This window comes from Erpetoichthys calabaricus, chromosome 8 (genome assembly GCF_900747795.2).
Source record: "Erpetoichthys calabaricus chromosome 8, fErpCal1.3, whole genome shotgun sequence".
NCBI classification, from domain to species: Eukaryota; Metazoa; Chordata; class Cladistia; order Polypteriformes; family Polypteridae; genus Erpetoichthys; species Erpetoichthys calabaricus.
This window is the reverse complement of record NC_041401.2, coordinates 68,129,716-68,154,762: the sequence shown is the minus strand read 5'-3', so window position 1 is coordinate 68,154,762 and position 25,047 is coordinate 68,129,716. Positions and strand designations below refer to the sequence as shown.

General features: G+C 37.7%; 1 protein-coding gene across 2 annotated transcripts in view; it reads right to left on the bottom strand.

Annotated features, from left to right (window-relative positions):
* Window positions 1-6,313, bottom strand: part of crk (v-crk avian sarcoma virus CT10 oncogene homolog) — a 68,306-nt gene extending 61,993 nt beyond the window's left edge. For both annotated transcript variants that reach the window (XM_028806702.2, XM_028806704.2), the window contains exon 1: window positions 5,769-6,313. In XM_028806702.2, the coding sequence (XP_028662535.1) occupies window positions 5,769-5,988 (220 nt within the window). In that variant the 5' untranslated portion in view covers window positions 5,989-6,313. The remainder of the gene's footprint in view (window positions 1-5,768) is intronic.
* Window positions 6,314-25,047: the final 18,734 nt, after the last annotated feature.

Here is a 25,047-nt window from a genome sequence, read left to right as displayed (position 1 = left end):
CCCACAGCGTGAAGCTGTCACCACCATGCTTCACTGTAGGGATGGTATTGGCCTGGTGATGAGCAGTGCCTGGTTTCCTCCAAACGTGACGCCTGGCATTCACACCAAAGAGTTCAATCTTTGTCTCATCAGACCAGAGAATTTTCTTTCTCATGGTCTGAGAGTCCTTCAGGCGCTTTTTGGCAAAGTTCAGGTGGGCTGCCATGTGCCTTTTACTAAAGAGTAGCTTCCGTCTGGCCACTCTACCATACAGGCCTGATTGGTAGATGGCTGCAGAGATGGTTGTCCTTCTGGAAACTCCTCTGGAGCTCTGACAGAGTGACCATCGGGTTCTTGGTCACGTCCCTGACTAAGGCCCTTCTCCCCCGATCACTCAGTTTAGATGGCGGCCAGCTCCAGGAAGAGTCCTGGTGGTTTTCGAACTTCTTCCACTTACGGATGATGGAGGCCACTGGTGCTCATTGGGACCTTCAAAGCAGCAGAAATTTTTCTGTAACCTTCCCCAGATTTGTGCCTCGAGACAATCCTGTCTCGGAGGTCTACAGATAATTCCTTTGACTTCATGCCTGGTTTGTGCTCTGACATGAACTGTCAACTGTGGGACCTTATATAGACAGGTGTGTGCTTTTCCAAATCATGTCCAATCAACTGAATTTACCACAGGTGGACTCCAATTAAGCTGCAGAAACATCTCAAGTATGATCAGGGGAAACAGGATGCACCTGAGCTCAATTTTGAGCTTCATGGCAAAGGCTGTGAATACTTACGTACATGTGCTTTCTCAATTTTTTTGTTTTTAATAAATTTGCAAAAACCTCAAGTAAACTTTTTTCATGTTGTCATGGGGTGTTGTGTGTAGAATTCTGAGGGAAAAATTAATTTAATTCATTTTGGAATAAGGCTGTAACATAACAAAATGTAGAAAAAGTGATGCGCTATGAATACTTTCATGATGCACTGTAGCAGTGGATGCTTGTGTGAGCCCTCTGCGACCATGAACTGTATATGCTGGTTAGAAAATGGATGGATGCTTGCAGGATAGACACCGGTTGTCATGCTCATTAAAATCCTTAGTTTCTTTATTAAGTCTGTGTAAGACACTGTATTAAAAGGCAATTAATCTCTCCATCATTTAATCTCATGCTAGAAATGTGTGACACCACAACTTTAACAATTACAAGTCACATTTAAGGGTTCAATCATTGCACATGCCTTCAAAGCATGTATGAATCATTTTCTGAAGCCCATAATTAAATAAAAATTGGCAATAAATAAAGCCTGTGTGAGTGTTTTTTTTAATAAGCACAGCTGTTGCAATCACAAGCTGAAATTCTCCTGCCTTGAACACAAACCTTTTTCAAATATAAGCTGCTTTTTATTTATTTTTTGACAAATGTGGTGCTGCATCATCACCACTGTAAAGCAATGCAGTTTTACTCACATTTTTAAACTTATTATTGTGCTGTATAAAGTACTTCATCTACTTGCAGTCATACAGGAATACAGCACTGCCTTTCACTCAGTACTACCAATACTGTAAAAAAAAATGCTAGTACCATTACGTTTTCTGAATTTTGGCATTGACTTTATACCGAAGTATCAGTTCTTGTGACAGCCTTACTCTTAACCATATAAGCCAATCAACTCTAACAATGGATGCCTAAGTATGCAGCATTATTTATCTCTTAAAACCGTCACAATTCTTGCATTGTATTAGTCAACTGTAATTAAAGAATAAGAAATCAGCCGATTCTGATCATTGACTTGTCTGTTGGCGCACCACTACTTACAAGGACTCTTCTGGGTTATTGTGTACAGTTTTAGTCTCAATGTTAACAGTACTAGAATAAATCTACAAAAGAAGTTAGTGGTATTACAGTGGAAAATCAGCAACACTCATTCCACCTTAACATTTTTATTAAGAGAGAATAGTCCCGGTATTTATTTATTTGTTTTTGATAGATAGATAGATAGATAGATAGATAGATAGATAGATAGATAGATAGATAGATAGATAGATAGATAGATAGATAGATAGATAGATACTTTATTAATCCCAAGGGGAAATTCACATACTCCGGCAGCAGCACACTGATACAAAAAAAATAAAAATTATACTTTACTATTCTAAATCATTCCTTATGTTCGACTCGTCCTCACCCTCCTTCTTCCTTAATGTGAAATATTGAGTTCAGTGTGGCAGATTATGTCATGGTATTTTTCAGAATCCTAGATTTCACCTAGTCACGTATCTTTTCTAGTTTCCTCATACTTAAATGAAATCTACATATACTGATGTTCTGTAAGTACAGCTCTAAATAAAAATATCTGGTAAATAAACACTAGTAATAATGATAATAAAGCATTCACTTGTTACAATATGACATTTACAGTACATTCAGTTATTTTCTTTATGAAACATGTAAATATGCCACAATTTCTCTTGTTTTGGACTGACTGAGACAGCACAGGGATGTATAGCTTAAACCACTAAAAGCAATTTTGACAGCTCTTTTTTATTACTTAAAGGTATAAAGAAGCAGGATAAACTGTTCCCTTGTCCACTTTCTCAACATGGAGAATCCCAAGATTCACTTTCAGAAAGGTGTGGGTTTTTAAATGGCACTTGCCAGAAAAGCCTGAAGGGGGTCATTTTCACTTACATCTTTCAAGCAACTGATCAAAAACCATAAACAATTCATGGCACTCCTCAAGCCAAAGAAAAAAAAAAAAAAACCAGTAAAATTAAATGTACATATAGGATGGGTCAGAGGATGTTCTATCTCACAAGATTTTTTTTCATTAAAAAAGCAATAATCAACATATTTTGCACATCAGCACCATGATTGGATTTTTTTTTTTTTTTTTAAGTTTAAATACAGGAATTAAAACAATGTGATTACTAGTGTAATATACCTATTGAGAAAATAAACATGTAGCATTCAGAAACTTCCCCATTAATTTCAATATCTTTAAATAAATATAGATTCTAAATAAGAGCACTCAAACCTGAATTATTGATTAATTTGTAAAACCATATTGCAGTGTTTCTTACGGGTCATGACCAAGTTTGTGCTGGGTGAGCACTCAAACCTGAATTATTGATTAATTTGCAAAACCATATTGCAGTGTTTCTTACGGGTCATGACCAAGCTTGTGATGGATCACCACATAGCTGTGTTGTAAAATTAACAGAGTTCTTCCAAGTGTTACTTCTATGATGAGTGATGTATCGCCCTCTGTTTAAGGAACTACCTGTTGCAGTAATATGTAATCAGATATTTAGCCTTTAAACAATGCCACTGACACAGAGAGAGCTTTCTTATCTAGAATACAAAAATATAATTAATATTCCCTATGACAGCATCTTGGAAACAGAGGAAGATAGAAGAATATTGTCCAGACTTTGGTCTGTTATTGAAAATGCTAACCACCCACTTCACAGTGTTGTGGTTGGACAGAGGAGTGTTTTTAGCACTAGACCAACTAGCATAAAGTGATCCACTGAACATCACAGAAAACCCTTCCTCCCTACAACCATCTGACTATAATTCTTCTTCTGGTCACTCATTCACACAATAAGTTGTTCCCACTTTCCTTAATAGATCTCTCAGAACACTTTCCAACTACTTAGATGTGCAATAACTGGTCTGTTGCTTCTCATGTGAATAACTCTCTTTGGTTCTCAGAATGTAATCAGGTTAAAAGCATATCTCCACTGATGTGGGCCTGTGCTAAACCTCGGCAAACTGTGAGGAAGGAGGCATATGCCATAAATGACATTTCCAATTCTTCCACCTTTTCAACGGGGGCAGAAACTAATTCATAGCACTTATTCTGAAAACTATCCAAATAAATTAACACGAAGGTATGAATAATATTTGCTCCAGATTTCAGAACTTAATTTTTCAAAAATGTACTCTCATTTCAGCTGAAGTTCCAGCATTAAACAATAAAATAAAACTGGTAAAAACAAAATGCTCTACATGGCTCCTTGATTCTGCCTCCCAGAGTTTTCCCATTTGACATGGGAGAAAAAAAGACAGGAAAGACATCATTTCCTTGAATTCAGGAGGTCTGTGACTTAGTCAGAAGAAGCAAGGCCACTGATCTTGTTCTGGCAAGATGGATAAATTTTGGAAATTCTCAATATTTACCTAACTAAAAAAGGTGATTTATTACCATTAAAATTATTCAATTTATTTCAAACCATATTTATTATCATACACTAATAGCATGTTCAAAGAGTAACGATTAAAAAAAAAACTTAGAAATTACACTGTAAATATAAAGGACAGTCATCTGTTCTTCTAATTACACTGTAAATATAAAGGACAATCATCTGTTCTTCTAATTACACTGTAAATATAAAGGACAATCATCTGTTCTTCTAAATGGTTACGACCATAATGCAGGCAACAGCCAAACTGCTAAATGGTCCAACTAGAAAAGACATAATTACTGAAAATTGAAATAGTGTGTTCTAATGCTGCTAGTTACTTTTAAGGCCTGAAACCTTAAATTAACAACTAAATGGGAACAAATGGCTAGGACATCCAAATCAATGGATGAATTAGTCTAGAAAAAAAAAAACAATTTCATAACAGACCAATGTAAAATACCTCTTTTTCCCTGATTGATTTATGTTACTGCATTTGCAGAATATTTTTTTTAAATATTACTATAAACAAATTTCAAACTAAGTATATAAAAGTGCACAACTACCTGAAAAGGATTCTTATTTAGAAATGCAAGATGACAGATGCTGACATAACAATAAATAGCCTCCAACAAGCATTTATTGGTTTGTTTTGACTTTGAACTTTTAACAGCAAACATTTCATTGTATTGGAGTGCAGGCAAATCTAGTGTAGGAATAACTACAAATGTCAAGATTATTTTAGGTTGTTTCCATGAAAACTCTCAAAGCAATTATGCACACATTTTATACAGGTAGGAAGTAAAGGGGTCTACAATAAAGAACAGTACAGTAATGAAATGTGCAATGATGATAATGCTATAAATGAAGTACAGCACAATTCTTGAAACTGTGCTGTAAAAATATGCAGTGTAAGCACCAAAATATTATAACCAGGACTGGCAAGCTACATACTAAATGTATAATATTATCCAATATTCCAATTAAATCAAAATGTATATCCACGTTGTTTACTTGGCGCTTTTCTCCCACACCATGCAGTCCGTCCTGCTGGACGTATGCTCTACTGTACAAGTGGGATATCTGTGCCTTTTACACAGTTTTCGTTATTTGCTTTTTGTTTTTCACAAAACTGATTCCAGGGACCCTGACATACTGTATAAAGCACCATATTGCTGTTAAAAGAATACTATTCCAGTCAAAGCAGAATATGGGTACATTTGATTCAAGGGTTTCTCATCTCTGTTCATTCTACGAAACACTAGAAGCTATACTTAAATATTTTACATATGACCAGCTACTTTACGTCTCGCTCTATGTCAAGCTGAACTGTACCAGATTTCGTCCTTCAGACCGCCGCCCTCTTTGCGCTACTCTGGCCCAATTCATTTGTTTCTAATCGCATATAAAAATAAATAATTTATCGGGATGCTACCAAGCCATCGCAGCAGATAGTAATTCACTCTACGCCACGTTCACGCACTCGAGCCCGGGCCAGGCACCGTACTTTACCGCCTACCCTCAACGCTGCAGAACTCCTCGGACAGTTGGTTACACCCCTAGTCGGCGGAATTTGGGAAAGGGCGTGATGTGTTGTAGTCGCTCTCACCTGTGCTCGACTGCCTGTTGTTGCTGATGCTGTTGATTATATAATGCGAGACCCGGGAGTTCTCAGACACGGACAGCACATAATCGCCGGGGATGGTGGTGGAGTCTCGCACCAGAAACACGCCGTGTCGCTGTCCTTGCAGCAGGGCCACTGCCTCCTGTCGGCTCAGCTTTCCCCAGTACCAACTCCCGCGGTCCTCGGAGTCGAAATTCCCGGCCATTGCAGTAACTCCAATGCCGCGGGTTTACAGGCCTTTCCCTTCGCCTCTCCCCTCCTTAGGCAGGTCTCAACTCATGCAAAACTTTCTACTCGAAGGGAATCCGAGTCAGAAAACGAACGGCATCAGCGCCACGTTGTGCCTTTAAAAAGCGCGGCAAAATCACGGAAATCTTCTTAGCTCAGTCTGTGCCCGGTTCAGTCCACAAAAGCACCCCTGAAAAGCTTTAACCTTATTCCATACAAAGTTCTTACATCAGTGTAAACCAAATCCCCACAGAAGTTCTCACAACAAACTCTAACAAACTGAAATGGCGGATCTAGGCCGGATTGACCTCACTTACCGGAAGTATGTCAAGCGCAACTCTCTTTTCAACTGCGGTTGTAAACTGAGACGGCCATGATAGAAAGGTCAAGAATTCCATGCCGTGATTTGTATTGATAAATGATTCAGATTTTGTTGAAATAATCCACAAAGAATTTAAAAGATATGGTTGACCATTGTATTTATTTTATAAAGTAACTGATTAATAACGTTATTTACTTTATGCACATTTTCAAACAAAAGAATACCATTTATATCTAGCTCTGTAGAATAGTTAAGTTGTTGACTCCTGTAGTTACTTTAAAGTGATGATAACATACCTGCTTTGTGAACTATCTTATTTGTTCTAGCTTTTCATTATCTTCTGTGCAAACACCTGTTTCCCAGCAATGAACAACAGTGCTGTGCAACTCCCACCAAAGATAAACTGATCTGAAACTCAGAAAGACACAATGACCCAAAAATAACAAGAGTTTGATGACACTTCTCTTCTGTGTTGCTTCCTAAGCCTGAGCTTCCACATTAATTCACCCAAATGAATTCTCCTATGTTTCACTGTGCTTCGGATTCTCTGGGTCCAATTAAATTCATTGTTTCTGCAGTCAGCTATTCTCTTTTCTTAACAATGGGCCTTTTCTGAACTCCAACACTGTATGTCAACACTGTAAGTCAACACTGCATTGTGGTTGCAGCTTCTGCTAGTACTATGATCTAGTGCAATATTGTCAGACTCTGGTTGCTCTAAACTGGTCCAGTATGAGTGAGTTTCGGGAGTACTGTGGGTGTTATGCTGGTACTGCAACTCACGCACACGTCGCGTTATTTTCTGAGGACTTGCTCAGAGGACACGTCAAATGAACACTGTGAACGTGTTCTGAGCGTGAAGTATAAACGAGCCCTTAGTGTGCTCAGCAATGACCTGGTATCCCATTCATAGTCTGGTTCCTGTCTGCCATATAAAGATGCATGGATAGGCGCTGATTGCCCCAAACCCTAAGCTGGAAACTCTGGTTAGCCAACAGGATAATGTTCTGAAATACCATTTTGCCTTATAAATATCGTTCCAACAAATGCATTAATCATTGGTTAATTCCCATCTTCAATTGAAAATTTAGTTACATTGAAGATTTTGCTTTTTTTAATAATTTCTTCATGTTGCTGTATGAAAATTTGCTGTCTGAGTTTGTGCTGCTTTACAATGGAATTTTGTAAAAATGTTTGTGGTTTTTCAAAGGAGATGGTAACTTTTTCCTAGCTTAATTTGTTAAATGATTTTTTAAAATTTGTCAGTCATTAAAATAGCCACTTGAGGATGAGCACATGTATATGAATAGAAGTGAATTAATAGATACACTTCAGCATACATTTACACTGCTATCTCCAGTATGTTAATGTTAATTCTCAATTGTAAATTAAAATATTTGAAACTAATTAATGGAATCTGTTAACAAAAAGCAACATGGAGCATCAATGGATGTTGCATGGAAGTTGATGCAGATAACAAAGCCTGTTAAAGATGGTGTGAATAAAACACAAATCGTAGCTAAGTAGCCTACTGTAAAAAAGTAAAACAAACTCAGGTAGGACATTTCTGCATAAATACTTTAACACTCATTCTGTGTTGTAGGTTTATTCCAATATATCTCCTTTCATCTCATTTCACTTTGTTCCTCTCTTTCAAACCTTTTTCTACCTGTTTACTCATTTTCAGTCACATGCTGATGGAGGCTTATCATGTTTCTAATCTTCGTTTAATATTTTTTAAGCACGCAAATAGCCTTTATCTGTTTTTTGTCTTGCAGATGCATGCTGATACAGCTTTTGTAAAACTCCCCATTACCACAATTAATTAAAAGAATTAAGTTGATACTTCTTTATGTGTGCTTGCAATCTTACACATTATTTCAAATCTAGAGCAGGAGTGAGGAAAGTTGAAAAAACATCAGTTTATGTTAACAACAGACTTGGCAGTGGCTCTTCACAATAGAGACCTTCAGGTATTCCAAATTCAGTAGTCAAGAGAAACCTGCAAAAACAGTTCTTCTTGTGAATGTAACAAAAATGGGCAAACTAAAATATGAGTGAGAACCTCTTCAAGGTTTTCTTTATCTTGACAGCCCATAGGTCCATACAGTTTTGTCACTCTTCTGCTTTGTTTCTACATTTAAGTACACGAAGTAAAGTCTTTTATTAAAGTAAAATTTCCAAGAGGTTTTAACAAAATGTGGGGAAAGGAGTATTTGACTGTTTGTCCTTTGGGTCACTATATGCAAAGGTTTACATATCCAAACATTTACATATGCAAATGTTTGAGATACATAATATCTCAAATCCACCCTTGTACTTTGCATTGGGTATCGGGTACTAGGTATGAATCAACTGTGCACAGAGAACCTGTTCATCATAATACCCACTTACCTACACTCAACAATGGGCAATGTAGAATTGCCAACTAATGTAATACACACATCGTTTAGGAATGTAAACCCACATAGGCACAAGGGGGAAAATAGAAATTTTGAATAGACAACAAGTTTCAAAACTAAGACTCTAGACTGGTAAGGCAGCACTCCTGACTTACTTAATATCTCTGTTTATTCCTTCACACATTTTCATTACACTGTTATAACAACACTGATTTTTTTATTGTTGTTTTGGCAACAAAAACTGTATAGGCTTATTGCTTTCTGTCAAGAATTCAGTTCCTATTATTATTTCTGTTAATGATATTTAATAACTTTTATGTCAATGTATAATCAATATCTATATTGCTATTAAAGCACCTGGTTCTTGTAACTCTGTATTAGATTAGAGTTAATTAAGAACATGGATAAATGGATGCTCTTTTATTGTGTGTACTAGCACAGAGTCATGAGAGCATTTCATTAAAATGGACGAGTTGGGTTATTATGCTGTGTTTATATGCTAATATGCTTTTTAATAAGCAGGGTCAGTTTATCATGATGAGTCTTTGAAACAGTTTTTGGGGTGTGTTTATGTTTGTATGTAACAGTACATGGTGCACTTGAGTCATCCCACCTGATTGAAATAGTTTATGCACTTACTTCTTCACTGCCATCACAAAACAAGCTTCAGGTTCACTAGGCCAATGTAACATTTTAAAATTATGGTGCCACACTCCATTTTTGTAGGTTTTCATTTGTATAGAGTTCCCAAACACAAACAGATTTAAATGTATCATTTGTTTTCTTATTATGAGAAGAAGAGATGGAGGAGTGGCCTCATGTTTGCAGACATGCCAGTATTTGAGACATTTTTGGCTAGATTTTGTTTTCAGCTCAGTATGCAATTTAAACTAGAAAAACTGTAGATTTTATTAGCAATTTGTCTTTTAAGTACTAACAAGATTCAAGCTTGATAAGCTTTTTATAGTTTTGCAGATGAGAACAAAAGATAGATAAATAATTTACAAAACAGCATCTGCATTATTTTTATTAAGCATTAATAAAATTCAGAGAATAAAGGGTAGTGATATTTGTGTTCTATTCATTTTACATCTATGCAGTTTATTGTGTAGTTGAGAATGTTTAATGTAGCAATGTATACTAAATTATAATTATTTTTAGGAACAGATTCACTAATCTGTTAAAGCTAATGGTATTCATTATTTATTTTAGATGACATCATATAAGCCCTTTTTATAATTTATTTACTGAAACTGCTAAATCTAATTTTAAATGTGCAACCAGCAAAAGGTGAAAAGAAAAAAACAGTCTTGGACAGTGTAGAACACATTTTCATACACACGTGCAGTTGCTTATGCTGAGGACTTAGCCTATAATGGAAGTGCTTGGGACACAGGAAGAAAGGAAAATATATGTACATGTTGAAAAAGCCACCAAGACTATATACACATTCCATACAGTCGCCAGGCAGAGAGCTGTAAGGTCACAGCTTTAATCACTCTCCTTTTAAATTAAATAAATCTCTCTTCCAAAAATTCCAATATTTTTTTCTGATTTAATTTGATTCACACTATAAATTTTCTGTGCAAGATGTCTGCATTTTCATTTGCAACAACAAAAACAAATCTGTATTCAGTTAGCCATCCATTCTCCATCCAGATCCTTTAGTGACTCATCTGGTTTGATTTTTCTGCCATGTAATTTAAATAGTGCATGAACTTGTACATGTCACTGTTTTGGAGTAGTCATCACGATTCACGTAAAGAATACAAAAATTTCAACATAAAGTAGTTATTTCAGGTAAGGAAGGCAACCGAAGTAAGTTAGTTATTTCCAATAAAGAAGACGTTATGTTTCGATGTAAATAAGTTATATTCACTAATCATGTAGTGAAAAGTCAAGCAAAATGATGCCTTATTGGCTAACTAAAAAGATTACAATATGCAAGCTTTCAGTTAGCCATCCATTCTCCATCCAAATCCTTTAGTGACTCAACTGGTTTGATTTTTCTGCCATGTAATTTAAATAGTGCATGAACTTGTACATGTCACTGTTTTGGAGTAGTCATCATGATTCACGTAAAGAATACAAAGGTTTCAACATAAAGTAGTTATTTCAGGTAAGGAAGGCAATCAAAGTAAGTTAGTTATTTCCAATAAAGAAGACGTTATGTTTCGATGTAAATACAGTAAGTTATATTCACTAATCATGTAGTGAAAAGTCAAGCAAAATGACACCTTATTGGCTAACTAAAAAGATTACAATATGCAAGCTTTCGAGGCAACTCAGGCCCCTTCTTCAGGCAAGATATAATCACTAATTCAGTAATCATGGCTACTTACAGTGGCGATGTAGCATGATGATTATACATGCAAGAACGAGTTTCAATATTCTCTGTAAATGGATACAATAATAACCCATAAGCCTTAATCCATTTTGGAGTTGTAGGGGTACAGACATAGACATAGAATTACTAGACGGTGCATGACCAGCAGCATCGTATGTCAACGTCGCCGCCATATTGCGTGTGGCACTGCTGTGGAGTGAAGTAATGGATAAAGATGCCTCACGAATGTGCTGCTTGGGATTGTACAAACCGCTGTACGCTCCAAACCAGATCACAGGGATTACATTTCGTAGGTAAAGCTGAACAATTGTTTTGGTTATATTTGGCTATTAGAAAATCTAATTTTATAATCTTAACTTTAGCTACACCAGGCTAAAATAACAAAGCTATGCATTTATGTGCTCAAGTAAGCCTCCAAACAACGTTTTGGCTAAATGTATTTAGTCACTAACTATGTAGATTGTTGTTAGCTGTTAACATTTCTCAAACTTCAAAGGTTTCCCAAAGAAATCCACCTCAGGAAGCAGTGGGAGGTAGCCCTTAGATGGGATTTTGAGAAAGCTGTCCTGTGATGTGTGCCATGCTAGTTTTATAACAGATGCCGTACCGGCATGATATGATCAAAGCTACCACTTGCTCACATTAAAAAACAATGATTGATGATTCTTTCTGATTGTACAGTCAAGGTGGTCAAAGTAGCTGAACGTGTTATCCGACAGTCGACATTAGGGCAAGCTGTCAGTGTATCTTTGATCAATCAGTTTGTTCGGGCTGAGATTGGTTCAGATGATGTGTTTTTTCTCAAGGAGCACATTGAGGAAACACAGTTCGAAATTGACAACCATCATTTTATGCTCATGTGTTTAGCTGTGTCTGTCTTCTCTCAAATTACAGAGTGGCAACACACGGAAAAAGCTATGTAAGACAGTTCTGTTTCATGGATTTTAGATCCTATCCTGTATATATTTAAGTAACCACATTATGTGTGTGTGTGAGAGAGGGAGAGACTGAGAGAGGAATGAGTGAAATGTTTTCAGAAATTATTAGGCCAATTTGTATACAATAAAATTGTTTATTTTTGTCATTGAGTATATCATTTCACTGTTAAAAGAAAGACAAAAAAAGATAACTGACAGTAACAGTGCAAAATTCACAATTGGTATGCCAGTTTGAAAAGATAAGTTTTGAGGGTAGTTTTAAAATGTGTTATTGAATTGAGCTGACGTATATGAGAGGGAAGAGAATTCCAGAGTTGAGGAGCACTATGAGAGACGCTCGAGCTCCCATAGAACCGAGTTTGATGTGCGGTACAGAAAGCAGAGCTACAGATGAGGATCTGAGTGAGCGAGAGGAGTGTAAGTCTGTAGATCAGTGAGGCTGTGGAGAGCTTTAAATGTTAAGAGCAGTATTTTGTATTGTATTCTGTAGTTAACAGGGAGCCAGTGAAGTTGAGAGAGAATGCATTAGGTGCAAAATGTTCAGTGGATTTAGAACAGCAGGTTATTATCCTGGCAGCAGAATTTTGAAGAAGTTGTAAGCGATGGATAAGTTTTTGTGGGATGTCAGACAGAACAGCATTACAGTAATTTATACATGAGGTGACTAGGGCATTAACCAATACTTCAGTACTGTGTTGCATAAGATCAGGACAAAGTCTAGAAATGTTTTGGAGATGGAAGAAGGCAGTCCGAGAAATGTTACTTATATGAGAGGAATTATTTAATAATAATAATAATTATTATTTAATAATTGCCATTATTAGTGTATAAATGGATATAAATAATTGCATTTAAACGATTCGCCAAAATCTGTTGTATGTAAACGATACTGTTTAGACGTTACTATTTTTTCATCAGAAAACCCGGTTTCCACGTCTACCTGTATTGGTTTAAATGGCACTTTTGCCACCCGCAATATGGCGGACGCGCTGACGTATCGTGTCCACTGGGCAACACAGTGAATGCAGCGTCTATCGATATATGTCTATGTCTACAGATAGTAGTTACAATTTACGGTACACGCACACACCCACACCTCTTTACACGGGGCCATTTTTGAGCTGCCAAAAAAATCGGAGTAAAAAGCCACGCAGACATAAGATGAATGTACAAAATTCACCCATAAAGTATCTGCGCCAGGACTAACAAGAATAACATTCTTTTCTACGTTGTGTGTATTTTAAAACTTCGCGATATCAGAAATCCAAAATGATGAGACGCATAATCATCTAAAGCACAGTAGAGACTTTTATAGGTACGCGCGAAGTCGTCTAGAGGATATGATGTCACTACAATGGACCTCGTTATCCCGCCCCTTTCACCATTTTGGTAAGGTCTTTCGAGGCATGAAGTGTGTAGAGCTACGAAGCTATGTAAAATGGGATGATTTTGTCCTAAGGATGAGATGCAGACGCTTTCATTAATGTACCGAGAAAATTTGTTACCGTGTTCATTACTTTTGCGGACAGGTGGTGCGAGAACTGTACTCTTAAATCCTTGTTGATATTTCTTGGCAGGTAGAGGTTTCTTTATTCTCGGTAGCTACACCCTTGCTTCCGCTGCGTACTAAACCTTCTTAATTCATGTTCAGTGTGCCGGGGAGTTAGAAACTTGACTCATGCATCGGGCATCCACTGACACACACAGTTAGTTTTAAGATGGTAAACAATCTGGCATGCACGTTTTTGGCATGTGCAGTGGCGTAGCTAGCTTGCTGAAGGCCCCTGTGCAGCGTCCTGAGGTGGGCCCCTCCTGTCTAGCATAACTGTTAGTAATTTATTTGTAGTTAGTAATTTATTTGTAACTAGATCCTAGGGGCCGGCTGGGCAGTGGCGTCCGTGACTGTGTCACTGTAAGATCACACGTGCCGGGGGTAGTCTAAGGGAGCAGGACTTGCGAGGTCCCCACTGACACCCAGGAATGGCGCTGGTGACAAGCAAACCACCTCTCTAAATGGAATTTGTAATAACTTTTTTAATCACATTATTACAGCCACAGTAAGTTTGCAAAAATAAATTGTGGGCATGAAATGTGGGAGGTGTGGGTAGTAGTACATAAATATATGTAAAATGTGGACCCACTTACTTTTCCAAGACAACTTTGTGAAGGAAGCTGATTAAAATGTAACAACGTAAGCTAGGTAGTAGAAACTTCTCTGTGCTATAAAGTGAAGCAATTTTAATTTGTAACAAATTAAAACACCACCAGCTGACAGGATACTACTATACAATCGACCTGTTTTACACAAGTTCTGAGAAAATGGAGATCATAAAGTGGTCATGCTCACAAATTCTCACAGTAGTGACACTAAAGCACAGTAAGCCATACTAAAGTACACAATAAAACAGATTACTGATATGTTAAACTGTTAAAGCTTAAAAAAATGGAACTGACTGACAAGTCACAAATCATATTACTTCTAATATCACTAGTACCTTAAAATACTCACTTGCATTCCTTTTGTTGCGCAAAAGTCTCAACAGTGTTTGGCACGTCTAGTTGTCTGGCATGCTCGTTTTCAATTGAGAATATACAGCCAAGCCACTAAGTCTGTCTTGCGACCATGTGCTTCTGTAGTAATTTTCTACAACGATCGTTCACACGCAGTAACAATTACTGGTGTGGTCAGCATTAACATGCAAGCTGTGCAAATGTCACTGAAAGTAGATGACAGTGCACAGTGATCTATCAGCAACAGTTCAGCTACTTCGAAAACAGTCGACTTGGTTGATAGATGGATTGAAAGCATACATGAAATGACAACAGTTGAGTGGAAAACACTGGTGAAATGTCGGTGGTATAGCGTTCAATGAGAAGATCTGCTGCAGCGTACAGTTCGTTGTCAGCCATCGAGGTCAGAGTTGATGGTAACAAGACATTGAACGTTGAAGCCACTGCATCGAGACTGTGAAAGCGTTGTTTTAGTTAAGTTACAAATTTTTTTTTTTTTTTAAATCTGTATGGCCCTGAGTGCCCCCCCCAAGCTCACAATCCGTTGCTACGCCATAGGGCATGTGGTAGGAAACACTGAAGTACCTGAAGGAAAAAAAAATTGGGGACGAAAAGAAATAGGGATGTGAGCTAGCAATGCTAACAATTCCACTGCCAGGTTGCCTTCTTTCATATTTTTTTACATGGAAATTTACATTTAAGTAACACATCTACATACTAGTGGGGTTATTAATATGCATATACAGTGCATCCGGGAAGTATTCACAGCGCAACACTTTTTCCACATTTTGTTATGTTACAGTCTTATTCCAAAATGGATTAAATTCATTTTTTTCCTCAGAATTCTACACACAACACCCCATAATGACAATGTGAAAAAAGTTTACTTGAGGTTTTTGCAAATTTATTAAAAATAAAAAAATTGAGAAAGCACATGTACATAAGTATTCGCAGCCTTTGCCGTGAAGCTCGAAATTGAGCTTAGGTTTATCCTGTTTCCCCTGATCATCCTTGAGATGTTTCTGCAGCTTAATTGGAGTCCACCTGTGGTAAATTCAGTTGACTGGACATGATTTGGAAAGGCACACACCTGTCTATATAAGGTCCCACAGTTGACAGTTCATGTCAGAGCACAAACCAAGCATGAAGTCAAAGGAATTGTCTGTAGACCTCCGAGACAGGATTGTCTCGAGGCACAAATCTGGGGAAGGTTACAGAAAAATTTCTGCTGCTTTGAAGGTCCCAATGAGAACAATGGCCTCCATCATCCATAAGTGGAAGAAGTTCGAAACCACCAGGACTCTTCTAGAGCTGGCCGGCCATCTAAACTGAGTGACCAGGGGAGAAGGGCCTTAGTCAGGGAGGTGACCAAGAACCCGATGGTCACTCTGTCAGAGTTCTAGAGGTCCTCTGTGGAGGGAGGAGAACCTTCCAGAAGGACAACCATCTCTGCAGCAATCCACCAATCAGGCCTGTATGGTAGAGTGGCCAGACGGAAGCCACTCCTCAGTAAAAGGCACATGGCAGCCTGCCTGGAGTTTTGCATAAAGGCACCTGAAGGACTCTCAGACCATGAAAAAGAAAATTCTCTGGTCTGATGAGACAAAGATTGAACTCTTTGGTGTGAATGCCAGGCGTCACGTTTGGAGGAAAACTGGCACCATCCCTACAGTGAAGCATGGTGGTGGCAGCATCATGCTGTGGGGATGTTTTTCAGCGGCAGGGACTGGGAGACTAGTCAGGATAAAGGGAAAGATGACTACAGCAATGTACAGAGACATCCTGGATGAAAACCTGCTCCAGAGTGCTCTTGACCTCAGACTGGGGCGACGGTTCATCTTTCAGCAGGACAACGACCCTAAGCACATAGCCAAGCTATCAAAGGAGTGGCTTCAGGACAACTCTGTGAATGTCCTTGAGTGGCCCGGCCAGAGCCCAGACTTGAATCCGATTGAACATCTCTGGAGAGATCTTAAAATGGCTGTGCACCGACGCTTCCCATCCAACCTGATGGAGCTTGAGAGGTGCTGCAAAGAGGAATGGGCGAAACTGGCTAAGGATAGGTGTGCCAAGCTTGTGGCATCATATTCAAAAAGACTTGAGGCTGTAATTGCTGCCAAAGGTGCATCAACAAAGTATTGAGCAAAGGCTGTGAATACTTATATACATGTGATTTCTCAGTTTTTTTATTTTTAATAAATTTGCAAAAACCTCAAACCTTTTTCACGTTGTCATTATGGGGTGTTGTGTGTAGAATTCTGAGGAAAAAAATGAATTTAATCCATTTTGGAATAAGGCTGTAACATAACAAAATGTGGAAAAAGTGATGCGCTGTGAATACTTTCTGGATGCACTGTATGTCCACTTTAATTTTACATTATCTAAGGTTTGAGTGAGAAGTTAAGCAAAATGAAGTAAGGGGCTGGAGCTGCTTCAAAAGCTTGCATATTGTGATCTGTTCAGTTAGCTAATAAAAGGTGTCATTTTGCTTGACTTCTCATTGCAGCCATAATGGCTAACACAGTACAACACCCTACTACCAAGGTTTAAGTTAAACATAAAGAGATACCTTCATCCTGATAAGAAAGAATGCTATTAGTCATTGATAATGGTTGGGCACAGGCATACAGTCTGGTGTTACAGTCAAAGCACATGCCTAATGTTTGACTTTAAGGTCAGGCTCAAACTCCCCACTACTACGACCTGAAAAGAAATCTAAAAATAGATTAGTTTTCTTGAAAACAGGCTAATCACACTAGATAAGTAAACATATTTCTGGATAGAATCATGCAACTAGACTTCACATCAGGTTGCATTTAATTAATAATTAAATCCTGAATAGTAACACTTAAATACAGAAAAATATATTTTTATGTGGCACAATTATGTGGTATGTAGCATTATCATCTTAAAATGCTTTGATGCTGGTTCAAGACCAAGCTAAGATGCTATGCATTATTAATTCACACATGCTTTCTATGTTCTGTAGATTTGTTTTGTGTAGGGCTGGTTCCTGCTTTGCTTTTGTTGCTGCTGGAATAAGCTTTGACTTTACTAGGAATAGCAGATTCAGAAAATGAATGGACATTGATTTTATATAATTTTCTTAAACCTGCTAATCCTCATTCTGGATCATGGGGTGGGTTTGTGGTATGGTCATATCCTATCCCAGCATGTTTGGTTGCTAGGCAGAAGTCAGCCCTTTATGAGACACCAGACCATTGCAACAGGGCCTACTCATATACAAACACACACACAAGGCAGTTTTAAATTTGCCAGTCAACTCCCGCTTACACAAGGAGAGAATGCAAACACTGCAGACAATAGCCAGGCCTGGATTCGGCAGGATATTGGATCCATGTAACAGTAGTTCCATACCACCTATATCAGTTTTGATGAATCTACATTTTAAGTGTAATAGGGATAAAAATGTACAAGTGGCTATAAAGACAATAAAGCTCAAAGGTTCATCTCAAGAGTTCAGTGTTCAAAGTAAATGAAGGCCTAAACCAACTGAATTATACCATGTGAAGCTTATAAATAGATAAGAAGTACAATTTCTGTCTACGTAGTTTTCACACAATATCACTCGTTCAGGGTCCTTAACTAAAATCTGTTTGGTTTTGACACTTTATGGGCATCATCATTGAATGAGGTATGAATTTTTGTGATTTTATTTTTCAAATTGTATTGATGTCTTCATTGAAGTGGGATTGAATGTGAAATTTATTAATTCATACTCAGCAAAATGTTTTAATCTTCTAAATAAAAGCAATCCACACAAAGATCTGACAGCTATAGATTTCTTTGGTTTTCTTCAAGGCGAGTACTTTTGACTTGAGCATCAGCTCATTTTCTATAAATCTTGGTGAGAAGAAAAAGAATGAAATAAAAATGCCGTCCACCCATGTGATATTTATGTGCATTTTACTGAGAAGGAGAAATGAAATGAAAAAAACAAAACAATTCAACCACCCATTTGCTTAACTCACCCAATTTCAGGGTCATCTATATAAATAAAATCATAATACTCTCCGTCTGTCTTTTGAATTTTTTGACTTTGTTTGATATTATTTATCCATTTTGCACACCAAGGAAATCGTTTAAATCCTCAAACTGGATCTTATCTGTTTGTTTTGTTTGTTAACCTATCATGCAAAAAAGGCTGAACCACATAAGTTTGCATGTACAGTGGTTTCCCTTTTGGCCATCTTCAACTATAGGCTATATGGCATTTCAAAAATTTAATTGGGGAGTGCGTTGTGGGTGTGTAACCCAATAAGGCTGAGTTGATCTTAATTAAAATTTTCATGTATAATAAAAGAAAACCAACTTAAAATCCAAACCATATGGTGTTTCAACAATTTCATTGGGAAAGGTGGCTGTAATAGGGGTCAGGGGTAAAAAATACATCACTTCAAAATGGCTGAATTGAAGTTCATGAAATTTTGCATTCATATTACTGTTGATACAAGTTTAAATTTAAACTTTAAGGCATTTAAAAACTACATTGAAAGACCAGGTAGTAAAGGGGGTGGATGGAATGGGCACAAAACCACATTATTACACTAAAACTAATTAGCTGTTGGTAATGAGTTTGGAATATCATTTAGGTTTGGCCATCCTTATGACATTTCACATCAGTGGTTCAATGGAACCAATGGCATGGAGCTAGGTGTGGTGTGATGGGGGAATCAACACAAAAAACGTGCATCACTCAAAAATGACTATGTCTACCCTCACAAAATTTTGTATTGACATTATTGTTCATGTGATTTAAAATATAGGCTTCCTGGAGTTTACGAGTTTCATTGGGTAAGTGTAATTGAAGGCCAACACCACAAAGAACACACACTATTTCAAAACAACTGAGTGAATGTTCAGGTGATTTTGCATGTAAATCATAGTCCAACTTAACATAAACAGTTTATGGAGTTTCAAAAGTTTCATTGTGAACAAGGGTTCAATAGAGGGGACAACACAAAAACTGGTAATTTTTGTTAATATGGGAGTAAGCATCTATTTGTGATAACATAGTAAACCAGGAAATACAAAGCACAGCTTTCAGGTTTCAACCCAGCAAGGACCTACTGAAATTATAGAATCCAACCATACACGAAAAGAGCAAATTCTTGACTCATAAGAGCAAACAAATTGATAGTAATCAGAAAAGGTACAGTACGTGACGGACAGATAGTTGCATTTCATCCAGCTGTTACAATAGGATCAACATTTAAAATATACATAAATATCTGTTGTCCATCCATCCATCCATTTTCCAACCCGCTGAATCCGAACACAGGGTCACGGGGGTCTGCTGGAGCCAATCCCAGCCAACACAGGGCACAAGGCAGGAATCAATCCCGGGCAGGGTGCCAACCCACCGCAGTATCTGTTGTCTTATTGTCATTATGCAAATCATATCTTTTGACTAGTAATGAATAACTCTGATTTAATACTGTACATGTACAGTTCTTAGCTTTGTAAACTGATGAAGCTCTCATTCCTTTACATATAGGCTAACTCTAAAACTTTGGCAAGAGTTTAAAAAATGACTAATAAAAAAGCAAGGAGTACATTATTATTTGCTTGCCCTCTTTTTGCTGTGGTAAATTATTGAACCTGATCACCTGAATAATATGCAAGATATCTGATTGATAATTGCATACTATACACTATATTTATCACTATAGTTATCACTATAATTATCCTGTTGCCACCATATAGAGAAGCTTACATTATCTCTGTAGAAAAGTAAGGTGGCAAGAACGACTGATAGAGACTTTTGCATTAATGGGTTATTCTTTTCTTTTAAAATGACACTGAACACTGCAATACCAAATGGAAACTTTGTATTTATAAATAGGGCATTCTTCACTCAGAATTAATAGGCAGGGGCATTGTGTTGACTAAAAACTAAATATATTATTTGAGCTGGACGTAAAAATTTAAAAGAAATGAACTTCAGTAACTTCAAAGCAAATTATGTTCAGTATTATTCATCACCACATCCATTTGTTTCCTGGAAGGAGTTAAGTACATTTTCCATTAGCAGGCCTTGGGAAATGGGAGCATATCCCAGTAGCATGATGCACAAAGCAGGACCCAACCCAGAATGAGTCATCAGTATATCACAGAGCATACACATGCACACACCAACATTTACACACACACTGGGCCAGTTTTGCAATTGGATATTAACTTACTAATTAACCAACAAATTGGCAGGCAGTTTGGTGTAGTGGATAAAGCTCTGAATTTTCCACAAGGTTTTCCAATTTACAAATCCTGCCTTTAACTCCCTGTGTGAACCTGCATGTGTTTCTTATAGTAAAAATGGATGGAAACAATTGTATTGTATTGGAGGCAAGTTTGAATGAAAGTAATAGGGAACCCTGGACAGAGCACCATACCATCACAGGGTCCATTTTTACACACACCAATACAGTCAATTCGAAATCACTGATTAACCTTTTATGCACAGCTTTAGGGATGTGGGAGGAAAACAGTAGCAAAACCCATGTAAACATCTGTAAAACATGTAAGATCTACACAGAAAAAATACTGGCATGAAATTTAAAGCCAGGATGAAGAGTTAACCACAGCACCACTGTGCCATCTCAAGAACAAATACCTAGAGAAAAAATATTTATTCTGTTGACAGCAAGATGACCTTCTCAAGCTCACAAAGTAAGCTGTTGATCAAGAATGAATTGGTAAAAATTATAGTTCACTCATCACTATATAATATTACTTTGTCAAACCACTGCTCCATAGCCCTCAGTGATAACCATGAAGAGACACACATTAGAGGAAGTTTAAATTGAAAAAACTGGAATTTTCAATTATAGGATTTGTAGAAGGGGAGGAAAGTAAAAGAAAAAAATGCAAAAAGATACCAATTCATAGTAAATAATTTTGAATACTAATTGTAATGAAATGTGAGCAGCTAGTCAACTTACTTCCAATATTTACAAACACACTCACTTCTTTGTTGCTCTCATACACAAAATTTGTGAGTTCTATCACCCTGCCTGGAGAGCTGTTTTCTGGTTCTTCCAATCCCAAGCTTCAGAAATTCATTAGGGTCAAGGGTGATTTCTTTAGAGAACTGTGTCCCAGAAAGTTTCTAGGCACATTACATCTAAAATTATCAGCCATCTTATTTAAACTATGATAATCATAGGCCTGCCACTGAGAATACCAGCCGTCTGTAAATGTTAAGAAGCCCAAGGTTCACCTAGCAAGACACTGTTGTTGATGCCCTGTATTTGTTCTTTGTTTCGCCTTATACATGTATGTAGGGAATACTAGAAATGTAAGGTGAAATAACTCCCTACTGTAAACCACACCCAGACAGCACAACTGTATTTGCTCCACTACCAGTAGTCCTGTATATATGCCTTTGACTATCTTAATGCACTTTTCAAATAGTTTGGTACAAAACTTGGTGTCACTGCTCGCAGTAATGAATATGCAGAAGAGTACATTCAACAGTTCACATATACAGTGTGCTTTGTTTGAATAAACTACAGGATCCATACAAGAGTACAAATATAAAAGTATATAAAAGTGTAAATATAAATGCTTTAAATTAAATGTCCTAAGTACTGAGGGTATGAAATAGTGAAGGGTGTTCCACAACAGTCTGTGCAATGAGATCAAACAGACACCAGGGGTCAGTGTAATGCTCAGCCTTTAGGGGACTTTGTATTGCTGATCTCACTCTCTTTGTTCAAGTAAATAATCTCAGACACCACATGGGCTTGTTCGAACACAGCTTTGCATTCAGGGCCAAGAGGGCAGAGATCAACCTTTCACCATAACATGCCACATTTTCATTTGAATTTACTCCTTGTAACTGCTTGCCACATGCTGAAAGCATGAAAACTTCTTTTTAAAAAAGTTTTTAGACTAGACTCAGCTTTAAATAATAAAATGAAAGATGACACTCTAAATAAGGGAATTGGCCAAAGCAGGGTGGTTGAATATTAAAAAAAAATTTCATTCAGTCAGTTTGGATTTCTGAATAACTGAGTTTAGGCTGACAAACATCACAGAATGATGAAAAGCACCTGGCAGCTGCTTGGACAGCCATATCGTGACCATGCATTAAGACTCAAAAGTGCTTTCAGGGTGGAGTCAAAAGGTATTTCAAACCAGGCATATTGTTTTGTGACAATCTGACCTCAAAAACCCACTCCCTGAGTGCAGCTCAATTTGTACCAAACAGGTAGACATGTCATTTGTTTATTTTTCTTGAAATGAAAGGGGTAAGAGAATAGAAGTTGCATAATTACATATGCATATAAAATTTCTAACCCTTTTTTATTTCTTTGGTGAATGGAAATTGAGGTCTGAACTTTGACCAAAGGCACATGAATAATTCACATAGCTTTATTTCTTTGTTTTAACAGCACATATATGTGCATAAACAGAAAAATATCAAATGGTTTAATCCTTCATTTACATTTTTAAATAGTAGGAGGCTTTGCCCCCTGCTCGCTTTGCTCGCCAACCCCTATGTTTGGTTAATCTTATATACAATTAAAAAATTTTTTTTTCTTTGGAATTGTTTCAATTTCATTATTTGCACTTTTACTTTAAAGCTTCATTAAAAGCAATATTTTTTGGAGACACATTGTGACAATGCAACGTACAACTGCCCGTGAGTGAATATTGTTTCTGTTTCTCTAATAAATAATCTGACTTTTTCTAATGTTTGTCCCTGTGATTTATTGATTGTCATAGCAAAAGCTATTCTCACGTTAAACTGTAAACATTTTAATACGAATGGCATATCATGATCTCCTTTGGTGTCTAATGTCATTCGCAGAATCGCTTCTCCATTATCACCAATATACACCTGACTGAATTGTGTATGCTTTGAAATTTAACTTGTCATCCCTTTAACTGTTCCGGGACCACAGATTCTCATAGCGTATGGTCCATTATTGTGTAAATCCACGTTGTGTGCATTGAATGATGCGAATGCGAAAAGACTTTTTTGTCTACTCTTTTCCTTTTATTTCTGACCTCGATTTGTCCAGCTATTTTTTCAATTACACCTGGTTCTGATGATTAATCACCTTTTTTTTTGCGGTAATGCGATCTTTTCTATATTTTCTTTGATACTGTAGCGACCAACATGATAAAGTGTCACAAAAGTTTTACTTGAACAATCGCCGACTTCCTAACCCCAAACACAACTTTATAGCATCCTCTCCAACGCCCCCCCTTACCGCATCAATCAATACTCCGCTATCAGTCTTCTGTGCTGTACTCCGCCCTCCCTCAATCGGATCTAGCAGTCACTTAAAACCAAAAAGCCCTCAACCTGGCTGGGACGCTACAATACTTTCGAATTTTACTGCTTTCATATTCTGTACCTTTCTCTGCATGTGTACCGCGCCATCGTTTGTTTGAGCCTTTCGAATTCCACTGCTTTCATAATCTCTTATTTGCCTTTTTTTCTCTCCAACGCATTTGGGTCTCTATTCTCTGTATTGTCCTTATATGCTTTATATGTGCTGAGAGCACATGATCTGTGTGTACTACGTGATTTTACACCACTGAGTGTTTTTTGATGGGTGTGCTGTTATATGATATCTATTGTAAGTGGGGGGTGTCTTGCAAGAATCTCATGTTCCACGTCCCTGCGAGACGTCCCTGCGAGACGTCCCTGCGAGACGTCCCTGCGAGACGTCCCTGGGTCAATTTCTTGGCACCAAGTCTCATGTTTACGGTCCCTGCGAGCCGCTCCGTGGCAAGTCTCTTTTGTCTCGCGGGTCTTTTAAATGTCTTCTCAGACAAGGGAAATTTGTTTGAACACTGACAGGAAACTCAAATAACTGGAGGGATCTTATATAGACTTAGGGAGAATATACTAATTTACCATGGAATATCTTCTCACCAGCCTGGAATTAAAGCTTTTGCTCGAACACTCCCTGGCAGCAACTCAATATGCTTTGCCAGCTTTATCCAATTTTATTTTCCTCATTAGGGGTTTAAATTGAATTGCTTGGTCTATGATAATTAATAAAATGAACATTATACTCAGTTTTATTGTTCTTAGTCTCATGCTTCCTTTCCCCCTTCAACAATGACTGGCCTGAAATCAGATCCTTTCTCTCCCACTTTCTCTGCTACTCAAAAAGGCACATTGTTAAGCATTATACTTTAATTTGGGGCAGACTGTCAGTCAGTCATTATCCAACCTGCTATATCCTAACACAGGGTCACAGGGGTCTGCTGGAGCCAATCCCAGCTAGAATAGGGTGTAAGGCAGGAACAAATCCCGGGCAGGCCACCAGCCCACTGCAGGACACACACACTAACACCCACACACTAAGGACAATTTAGGATCGCCAATACACCTAACCTGCATGTCTTTGGACTGTGGGAGGAAACCGGAGCACCTGGAGGAAACCCACGCAGACACAGGAATAACATGCAAACTCCATGCAGGGAGGACCCAGGAAGCGAACCCAGGTCTCCTTACTGCGAGGCAGCAGCG